Source organism: Nyctibius grandis, chromosome 4, assembly GCF_013368605.1.
Source record: "Nyctibius grandis isolate bNycGra1 chromosome 4, bNycGra1.pri, whole genome shotgun sequence".
NCBI classification, from domain to species: domain Eukaryota; kingdom Metazoa; phylum Chordata; class Aves; order Nyctibiiformes; family Nyctibiidae; genus Nyctibius; species Nyctibius grandis.
Genome location: NC_090661.1, coordinates 61,274,042 through 61,284,829, shown reverse-complemented (window position 1 = coordinate 61,284,829; position 10,788 = coordinate 61,274,042). Strand labels below are relative to the sequence as shown.

At 45.7% G+C, this 10,788-nt stretch overlaps 1 protein-coding gene across 1 annotated transcript; it reads left to right on the top strand.

Annotated features, from left to right (window-relative positions):
* Window positions 1–2,120: 2,120 nt before the first annotated feature.
* On the top strand, window positions 2,121–10,463 carry HSP90AA1 (heat shock protein 90 alpha family class A member 1). Its single transcript, XM_068397589.1, has 11 exons — window positions 2,121–2,232; window positions 3,905–4,063; window positions 4,161–4,527; window positions 5,052–5,185; window positions 5,669–5,977; window positions 6,646–6,811; window positions 7,113–7,303; window positions 7,418–7,565; window positions 8,551–8,819; window positions 9,177–9,510; window positions 9,717–10,463. The coding sequence occupies exons 2-11, from the start codon at window positions 3,905–3,907 to the stop codon at window positions 9,824–9,826; spliced, it is 2,187 nt and encodes a 728-aa protein (XP_068253690.1). The 5' UTR covers window positions 2,121–2,232; the 3' UTR covers window positions 9,827–10,463.
* The last annotated feature ends 325 nt before the right edge of the window (window positions 10,464–10,788 follow it).

The window sequence follows — 10,788 nt, the reverse complement described above, 5'->3', positions numbered from 1 at the left end:
CTAGGCTGAGCATTGCATGAAATCCAGATTTTGCAGTGATTTAGAACCATGAGCAAATAACCTCAATCTTAGTTTGATTTCTCCTGTGTGCTAGGCAGCAGCTCATCTATACACCCTCTTATGTCATTGTTGACACCACAATTAATTTTTCGTTCTAATTAGAATAACCTGCAGGACCCTGTATTTTGGCCAACTGCTTGGGCCAGAGCTGTAGCATCGCTATTTAGAAGGGCAGAGTCCTCTAAGTCATTGCACCAATGCAGATACTGATCCAGATACTGCAGAAACTGCAATGAAACAAGCTGTAATTTTAATTCCTTGACAGGTCCTACATGATGTCTTACATGCATACTTCATGCATCTTCTTGTCAGATAATGACAAGTACTGAGAACTCCCTGAAAGACATATGGCTGCAACAAAATCAAGCCTTTAGGCCCCAATTCAATCAGATTTGCTTGTCTAGGTCAAACTGCAGGATAATGGATGCTAAGAAAGTTAAATTCAGTGTAAGTTGCACCTGGGATGAATTTTTGCTACAGAAACAGCATTCTTTTTATTCCTCAAATAAACAAATTGCTATTCTTTAGAGCATGGAGATTGTCTAGATTCATGCTTACATCAGTGTACAGTTGTACATGTAGCTTCACTTGGTATTTATATGCCAAAAAGTGGATCAGCTGCAAGAGGAAAGTTTTAGAAGCCTGCTCTGGATCATATGTGATGCAGCTCATTCTCCTGAGACATGGACGACCTGCATTTAACTCTCTGCTCCCAATCAGGTCGTTCAGGATATAAAAATAACTCCCCTGCTAAATGCCATAATCACAGAGCTACTACCTATAATGTGTACTTATAAAAGCCTTTATGCAAGATGTATAAATGTATGTATAAAGACGTCTGTAGCTGTGCCCTTTGAACATCAACTAAGATTTCCTGCAGATTAGATGGCAAAGGCCACGTCCAGGCAGAGAATCCCAGCGGGTTTCAGGCTTTGGGACATTAACAAACTGAACGGCATTGGCATCTGTCTCATGTCTACTATTAGCACTTAAATCCTTAAGTAACTGCATAGCTATGTAGGTCTTCTGAGCTTCTTGGATTTGATCCCTTGACTCTTTTTACCCTGAACAAATACATAGGCTAAGAGGCATGACTTTGTTCAACTTGCAGACCGGTACTTGCCGCGTGAGAAGCGATTTTGTTTTCCCTGATTAGGCGAAATGCTTTACCACAGCATCCCTGAGCCGTGATTCACCCAGCTACGCCCTGCAGAGCAGACGGACCCTGCCCGGCGAGCAGGGCAGGGACGCGGCACCCGGCCCTCCCGCAGCCTCCCCAACCCGCCCCACAGCCCCGACCTGAGAGCGAACCAGAGCCGGAGCCACCCGCACAACCGGCCGGCGGGGAGCCGCCCGGCGCGGCTAAAGGCGCCTGAGGCCGAGCTACAAAGCGGGGACGAGGGCTGAAAGAGGGCGGCTCCCGCCCCGCACCCCGACTCTGTGCCCTTCTCCCGGCGGGAGAGGGTGGAAGGAGCCCAGCGCTTTCTAGGCCCTTCTCACTAGCGCAGCGGGGTACCGCGGGGGTGGCGGGGGGATGAACAGCGGGGGGCGGAAACAGCCTGCCCGGCCCGGCCCGGCCCCGCCCGCTTCTAGGACGTTCTGAGCGGCGCACGGCAGCGAGTGACGTCACCCGCCGCTTGTGCAACCCCCCCGGACCCCTCCCCCTCAGAGCGCCGCGCGCGCCCAACGGCCAGCCCGGGGGGCCACCGCGCATGCGCCCACCTGCCACCTCCCCCCCCGCCCCAACCCGACTCCGCGGCCGAGCCGCCGGTTGGATGAACAGGCAGGGCGCGCGCGCGCGCGCTCATTCAGCCGCCGGCTCATGCGCAGAACCCACCCCCCGCCCTGACAGTGGAGGCGACGGAAAACGCCTGCGCGATGCTCGCGCTCTGACGGGCACCTGTCGCGGACGGCTACTATTGGCTGCGAGAGGCTCGGCCCCGCCCCGTAGCGGCGTGTCCGGGAGTCTCCGCCCCCACCCCCCCGCCGCCGTGCCGCCCCCTCCCGCGTGCCTGTCAGTGAAGGTTCCCGATGGTTCTGGAAGGAGGCGGTGCCGGGGCTATATAACCCGAACGGGCGGCGGGGAGCGCGCACTAGTGGACAGACAGCGGTGCGGTCGGAGCTCGTGAGTGGCTTCAGTGCGGAGACCAGCAGCCCTTACCCCCTGCCAAGGTGAGCGGTGGAGGCGGCTGCAGCGGTAACCGGTTATACACAAGGGATGGCTCCGCTGAGGGATAATTTTCTTTTCAGATCGCAGCGGTTGGTGCATGCCTCAGCCTGGCGCTGGGGTGCGGGGCGGGCGGGGGGGGAGGTGGTGATACAGGGAACCGCGTGGTGCAGGACGTGCCTTTTGTCCTTATGTCTTTAGTTCACGTTAAAGGCGAAGTGGTCTGGGAGGGCTGCGGAGTCTCGGAGTCTGGGAATGGCTGAAAGGGGGTGAGGGACTGGTGTCTCTAAAGACGGTATATTTGATTTATTAGTATTTTTTTTTGTTTCTGATGTGAGGTGGTGGAGGGCGGGGGAAGGCGGGCGGGCAGCTCCTGGGTGGGGGGTGTTCTTGTGCTAGTAGAGTTGGGGGAGGGAGGCGTAGGTGGCGGGCAAAGAAAGGTGTTTGTTACCGCGGGGGGGTCCCTGCAGGACTAGCTCCCCCTTCGCAGGGGTGCAGGGGGGTGACCCGACCCCGCCTCGCTACGGGTGGGGGCGATGGACGGCGAGGGAGGTTCGCTCCCAATGAATGGGCGCTCGGCCATGAGAGCGCAAGATGGAGGGATTATGGCGGGCGGTTCTGATAGGGAAAGCGGCTGAGGCGCGGGTGGGGAGGGAGCGGGGAAAGGGGGCTGTTCGGCAGTGCACCCTGCCCGCGGCGGGGGGGTGTGGGGCCGGTGCTGACGGGGAGTGGGTGGAGGGAGAGGGGGGGGGCGGTCGGGGAAGGCTCTGGCAGTTTCTAGAATCTTTCCTGCTTCCGGCGAGAGCCTGCAGGGGGCGCTGCGCGGCGGCGCGCGGGGAGGCGGCAGCTCCGCGTGGCCTCACGGGCGCCGGCCCGACCGGGGCCTTGGGAGCCGCGTCCGATAACGGGTGGAGCTGTTTTATTATTCCTTACTTGGTGGGCGTGGCAGTTAAGGATTGCAGTATTGCACTCGGCTTCCACTCACTTGTAGCGATTAATTAGAGGGGGGTCGCGGCTGGAGAGGTTTTCCTTTTCGAATGGAATCTGTCGTTTTTGAGCTTTCCCTCACGCGGGGGATCCCCTGGGCAGCCGGTGGTCGGTCAAGTTCGGGTAATGTACAATATTACAGAGGAACGAGTTCGGCTGGACCGCATGGGTACATAAATTACAGCTGTGATAGCGTGTGCATCTAAAGATAATAGTTGGATGGGCAAAATGTGCGGTGGATGGGAGAAAAAGTGCTACAAATTAAGACTTCACTGTGAGAATCGACTACAGAGTAATGCAACTAACCTCAAATGCCGGGCCAAGTTCTCAGCTGTGCTTTTCTTCTTTTGCGATGTGTACTTGGTTTCTGATGGGTGAGCGGGGAAGTAAGGGTTGTATTTTAATGTGTAAATTAATGGAGGGCAGAGGAAAAGTTCTGTGTTAACCTACATGGTGCAAACCAAAGTGAATGTAAAACAGATCTGTAGTTAAAATCTTGTCTAGTTTCTGCATTCATCAAAATTCCTGTATGAAAGAAGATCTGGATTTTTTTGTGTGTGTTGCTGTGGTGCTGTATTTGAAACCACATAGTTAAATAGCTTTATCTCAGAATGCCATTGTCCCTGCCTGTAAAAGGGTATGCATACCAAGCTGTTCCGGATGGGATTTCAGCTCCCTCTCTCCTTACAGATGCCAGAAGCTGTGCAAACTCAAGACCAACCAATGGAGGAGGAGGTGGAGACCTTTGCCTTCCAGGCTGAGATTGCTCAGTTGATGTCTTTGATCATCAACACTTTCTACTCCAATAAAGAAATCTTTCTGAGGGAACTGATTTCCAATTCATCAGATGTAAGTACCTTAACTCCTAGCCTGGTTCTTGTCAATAGGAGTACTGAAATTTTTAGGAATAGTCAGGGAATGTTAAAGCTTGCCATGTCCCTTACAGGCTCTGGACAAGATAAGATATGAGAGTTTGACCGACCCAAGCAAGCTGGATTCTGGAAAAGACCTGAAAATCAACCTGATTCCAAACAAGCATGATCGTACTCTGACCATTGTGGATACAGGCATAGGGATGACCAAAGCTGACCTGGTCAACAACCTTGGTACTATTGCCAAGTCTGGTACCAAGGCTTTCATGGAAGCACTGCAGGCAGGGGCTGATATATCCATGATTGGTCAGTTTGGTGTTGGCTTCTACTCTGCCTACCTGGTTGCTGAAAAAGTGACAGTGATCACCAAGCACAATGATGATGAGCAGTATGCTTGGGAGTCATCAGCTGGAGGATCTTTCACTGTCAGACTTGATAATGGTGAGTATTACATATTTCAGCTCAGGTATGCTTCTAAAGGTTTTTGGCATTCAGATACCTACTCCCTGCATTGAAAAAGACAAAAACGACAGAAAAGTGGGTAGCACTAGGCATGTGTCAGAGTGAGCACAGGCACAGCTGTTCTCTTACTGTTCCAGTTTGAGTAACTGTTGATAGATCAGGGAATGCCAGAAGTAAATGGTATGTTATAATGAAGACTTAAGCTTTCAAAGCTTACACATGGAAGTATTTGTGTAGAGTCATACAACGACTCTATATACAGAAACTTGAAAGATGACACATGAACAGACTTAATTAGTGAAAATCTCCTTAAGCTTATTTGAAATACATGCTGGGTACAGTAGGCTTGAGGGAAGTGTCTGTAAGGCTGTTTCTGTACACAGCAGCTTATGTTTTGCCAGTGTAAAGAAATTACTGAGTACCTTTTTAAAGAAGGCGTATGTTAGAATTAGTCAAAGCCTAGTCTGCTTCTGCACAAGTAAAACCTGTGAACTCCATTCTAGGTGAACCTTTGGGCCGTGGAACAAAAGTCATCCTGCATCTTAAAGAAGATCAAACTGAATACCTGGAAGAACGGCGAATCAAGGAAATTGTGAAGAAGCATTCTCAGTTCATTGGCTATCCTATTACACTCTTTGTATGTACCTTGCTTGCAATATTATATAATCAAATATTGCCACCTTAAAACAAGTGTATTTTTTACATTTAAGAGTAATGTGTATTTTGTTAATTAAAACTGTTACAGATGTTACATGGATGTAGCTCTTTAGAAATGCAATTCTGTTAATTACAACCTTATTCTACAAAATTAGAATACGTTTTACCAAGTTAGTAAAATCAGTCTCCGAACCTTTGAGTATGTTACCTACATCTTAAAGTATTTTTAGTGGAAAGTCAGTGTAATGAAATGGCATAAACTACCACATAAGCACATGGAAACAAAATACCTCTTGTGTCATGGCACTCAGAATTTAAGTCCTTCATTGAGTCTGTGAGGAAAACTTGACACCATGTTTTGTGTGCTTTCTAGCTTTGTGACACAGACTACAAGGGATATCTTAGGGCTGTTAATGATTAAAATTCCTGGACTTCTCAGATTAACTAATGATCTGTCTTGTAGGTGGAGAAGGAACGTGATAAGGAGGTGAGTGATGATGAGGCTGAGGAAAAGGAAGAGGAAAAAGAAGAGAAGGAGGAAAAGACAGAAGATAAACCAGAGATTGAAGATGTTGGTTCTGATGAAGAAGAAGAAAAGAAGGATGGAGATAAGAAGAAGAAAAAAAAGATTAAGGAGAAGTACATTGATCAGGAAGAGCTCAACAAGACCAAACCCATTTGGACCAGGAATCCAGATGACATAACCAATGAGGAATACGGGGAGTTCTACAAAAGTCTAACTAATGACTGGGAAGACCACTTGGCTGTCAAAGTAAGTTCCTGTCTGTCTTCAGGCACAATTACACTTGCCACTGAAGCTGGAAGTTTGCTACATGTGCTACTGAACTCTTATCCGTTGTCCCAGATGTTACTGGGATAAGTTGCTTAGTCTTTGGAGTGACAGTTTCAAACACAGTGAGGGTGACACTTTGTGCTACAATTCTGGGTACTGTTAAGGCCATGTTTACATTTTAATCAAATCCACAGTAAATGAAGTGCAGTTCCCTTCCCAGTTTGTAGCTTAGTTGTTACCAAGTCTTAACTGAAAAAATTAAAAGTAGATTTCAGATAAATGTGAACTGAGTTATTTGGGTTTGTAGCTTAGTTTTGAAAAGGCCTTAGAGCGAAAGGGGTTGGGAAAGTGAGATGTAATTGTACTTCTAGTGTGTCTATAGTGGGAAGTGCTATAAAAACACACGTTTCCTGAAGGTCAGTATATAATACAGGGACCTGAATATGTCTTCTGCATTGGTCTACTTGGCATGGTAACAACTGAACAGAACTTGGATATGTCTGGAGGAGGTGCTTGTTCCTGACCAGTGTCTTGTCTACTGTGCTTTTTTGGTTACTGTTTGCCTTCTGTATTTGAAGAGCTATTAAAAGGTTACTAAAGTGAGAGCTGTGCAAATTGACTAAAATTACCATCTTGCTTTCTCACAGCACTTCTCTGTGGAAGGGCAGTTGGAATTCAGAGCTCTCCTGTTTGTCCCACGGCGTGCACCCTTTGATCTATTTGAAAACAGGAAGAAGAAGAACAACATCAAGCTGTATGTACGCAGAGTTTTCATCATGGACAACTGTGAGGAACTGATCCCTGAATATCTGAGTGAGTATAGTTTGAGAAAAACGTTCCCCAAAATGTTACAGAAAGTCCTTAGCAAGTAGTTTCCCTTCATATTCAAAGAAATTCAGGAGGGGGAAGACTTGAGTCCTAAACAGCTGATGGGGAAGTATCTGAGCTTCAGTAGTGCTGAGTAGATCTGAGTATCAGTAGTGCTGAGTTTGTGTTGTCTAGAATTCTGTAGAAACCAATTCTTAATTTTAAAAGGGCAAAGCCATTTAGATGGTGACTGGTAATTGTGTTTTCATTGAGACCTATAAAGCTAATTCTCACTATCATCTTCCAGATTTCATGAGAGGTGTGGTAGACTCTGAGGATTTACCTCTGAATATTTCTCGTGAAATGCTCCAGCAAAGCAAGATCCTGAAAGTGATCCGGAAGAACTTAGTGAAGAAGTGCTTGGAACTTTTCACTGAGTTGGCTGAAGACAAGGAGAACTACAAGAAGTTCTATGAGCAGTTCTCCAAGAACATCAAGGTTTGTAGTTGTTTTGCTTAATACAGTTTTTTGTTATGCCTGAAGTGCTAAACTACCACAGTTTAGTATTTATCTACAGGAATTGCCTAGTAGTTTTTTCTTCTACTTTTGTAGCTTGGTATACATGAAGACTCCCAGAACCGTAAGAAGCTCTCAGAATTACTGAGGTATTACACATCTGCATCTGGTGATGAAATGGTTTCTCTGAAGGACTACTGCACTCGGATGAAGGAGAACCAGAAACATGTCTACTACATTACTGGTGAGTTGGTAACAGAAGTATCCTGTAAATGCAGGTGCATACGTAGGGTTACCTTTCTGGGGTGAGAAGATGAAAAGTAGTTCTTCTAGTGAATTTAGATACGGGGATTGGTGTTGTGCAGGATGTGTCTGTCATACTAGCTATGGTAGTTACGGTTCCTTAGTACAGTACAGTACTGTGTCCATGAGGACAGCAGAACCAGCTACAGATAATTATCTTCTATACTATAAACTCTGCCCTTGCAAACTTAATGGGAGGTGGTGTTCAAGATATTCCTTGTCAATGAAACTCGTGACTGCCTCAGTGCTGACTGCTGTCCTTCAGAACTGTGTACCATTTAATGAGCTATAATAATATAGTTGCTGTTCAATTATTACCTTACTCTTGAAATGCAATGTTCAGTGTCACTGTTCCCACCTTCAAGGTGTGGGAGAATCCAGTTTAAGGTTGTAAAATGCCTGTTGCACAGCTAGCTTAGCCACCATTTTTTCCCCTCTAAGCCCAGAAAGTATGCTTTACTTAGGAGTCCTTGAGGTGCCTTTAAGATAGCTTTGTGTTCTGGTTTTAACTAATAAATTTGGCCAGGAGTATCTGAATTTTTAAGACCTGATGCTCAAACCAGTTTTAACTGTTGGGGCATCAGATGACTAAGGCTTTTTTCAAAAGGTAAATGCTGTACAAGGCTTCTCAGTTTTCTTCCTGGGTAGGAATGGGAAATATTTCTTAACCTGGCACTCCAAGAAATGTTAATTTACTTTCAAACCAGTATTACAAGCTGTGGTGTCATTGTGAAAGGCTTGAGTCTCTTCAGGCCAGCCTAATGTTCGCAGTAGCTTGTCATACCTGTTCTGTGCCCCCTTTTTTCGCTGGTAATGGGCATCAGATATCACTGGAAATGTTGCATAGGCTCTTCAGAAAATAAACAAGCTGCCACGCTACAGTGCTGAGGCTGAGACCAAAACTGTGGCATTCTTGCTTTTCGCAGGTGAAACAAAAGATCAGGTGGCCAACTCTGCTTTTGTGGAGCGTCTTCGTAAACATGGCCTGGAAGTGATCTACATGATTGAGCCTATTGATGAATACTGTGTGCAGCAGCTGAAGGAATTTGAAGGCAAGACCCTGGTTTCTGTAACAAAAGAGGGTTTGGAGCTTCCGGAAGATGAGGAAGAGAAAAAGAAACAGGAGGAGAAGAAAGCCAAGTTTGAAAACCTGTGCAAAATAATGAAAGACATCCTTGAAAAGAAAGTAGAAAAGGTAATTACCAGTACTCAGTGTCTGTATGTAACAAGTTTAATGATCTGAAATGAGATTGTTATCTGAGCCTTCTCTGCAGCAATGTCTGTTACAGTTGCCTTTTCTGAAAGAGATGGCAGTCTCTCCGTAAGATACAACGTTACAGATGCAAGGTGTCTGTCTTTTTGTTTCTAGTGAAGCTGAGTGGTTCTGTTGAGTTGGTATTGCAAATTCTTCACGTCTATCTCATGAGTCTTAGGTCTTTGACATGCAGCAGCATTTCAGAGTTGAACCTTAGTTAAATCAGTGGGGATAGTAAATCAAGTGGATGTGTTGAAATGTTGAATTACAAACTTCTGCTTTATATTCACTTTCCAGGTGGTTGTGTCCAATCGTTTAGTTACTTCTCCATGCTGTATTGTAACAAGTACATATGGCTGGACTGCCAATATGGAGAGGATCATGAAGGCGCAGGCATTAAGAGACAACTCCACAATGGGATACATGGCAGCAAAGAAACATCTGGAGATTAATCCTGATCATTCCATCATAGAAACACTGAGGCAGAAGGCAGAGGCTGATAAGAATGACAAGTCTGTGAAGGATCTTGTCATCTTGCTGTATGAGACAGCACTCCTGTCCTCTGGCTTCAGTTTAGAAGATCCTCAGACACATGCCAACCGCATTTATAGAATGATCAAACTTGGCCTGGGTAAGTTAGAAATCTGTCCTCTCGCCAGGAAACTCTGGGTGTGGGTACCTGCCCTTGCAGGGTACTGAGTGTCTGGAGGTCACCTTGGTGCTTCTTGGTACTTGGGGAAAAGGGGGAGCCCTCAGATGAGTTGAAGTGCTAAGGAGAGTAAAGCTGCTTGGGAGTTCTGATGCTGGCATTAATGGTTCCATGTGTTTCCTGAACAGGCATTGATGAGGATGATACCGCTGCAGAAGAAGCCAGTCCAGCAGTTACTGAGGAGATGCCACCTCTTGAAGGAGATGATGACACATCACGCATGGAGGAGGTGGATTAAAACCGTTTACAGGAACTTATGAATGTTTCCTTGGCTAATATGAATAAGTTATATTTTGTATATTATGAATGTTACCTGCCAAAAAAAAAATCTTTTGACACTTTGTCTGCATTCCCTCTTTATATTTATTTTCAAAGATGTTATACCTTTATTTTTGTTACATTGCTTTTTCAGCTGATGTGAGATACAAATACCATTGAGGGAATATTTTCTTTAACACTGTACAACCCTAAACAGGCAAGTGAGGAGTAGTTATTTTGTCTGTATTAGTTGGTTGCAGGTGGCAGGGTTTTTTGACTTATTCTTAATTGCCAGAAATGTGGGAAAGAAGTAACAAAGATGGTGTACATCAGGATGTTCAAGTTTATTTAGTGTTCTACAGCTCTTCAATTCTAAATATGTTTAACATACAGTACCTAGTAACTAGGTATCTAGGAGAGCTGAAATACTTGGGAAGCTTTAACTCTTTTGCTCCTAACAAGGTCTTGATGTTTAAAGTTGTTTTTTATACTATGGTAGAGTGCAATCCAGAATCCTTAAACAGAATAGAATCCACTGTAAATCTCTATTGTGACTTATGCAACTCTGCATGTACAGTTCAAACCTAGAACTGTAAGAATAAAAGTGTTAAGAATGAGTTGTGTCACTGACTTGTCTGTTAACACTGGGAACAAAATCTGCTTCTCTTAGCATCAGTTGGTGCTTTGGATCTTGAGTACTAGCTGCTGCCTTGTTAAATCTGTAATTAATAGTGCATGCTCTGCAATGCCCCACTTCAAACTAGCACCACATAAAAGCAGAAGAGTCAGGCAGTTCTCAAAGATCTCAAAGACAATTTTAATCTCAAAGTTAGATTTAACTTGTGCTAATACTTCACTGATTTTTTTGAAGACTTTGCAAATGGAGCTAGGCTCCTGAAGCTTGTAAGCCTGATTCATGGTGCTGTACTGAGGGGGTGAGTT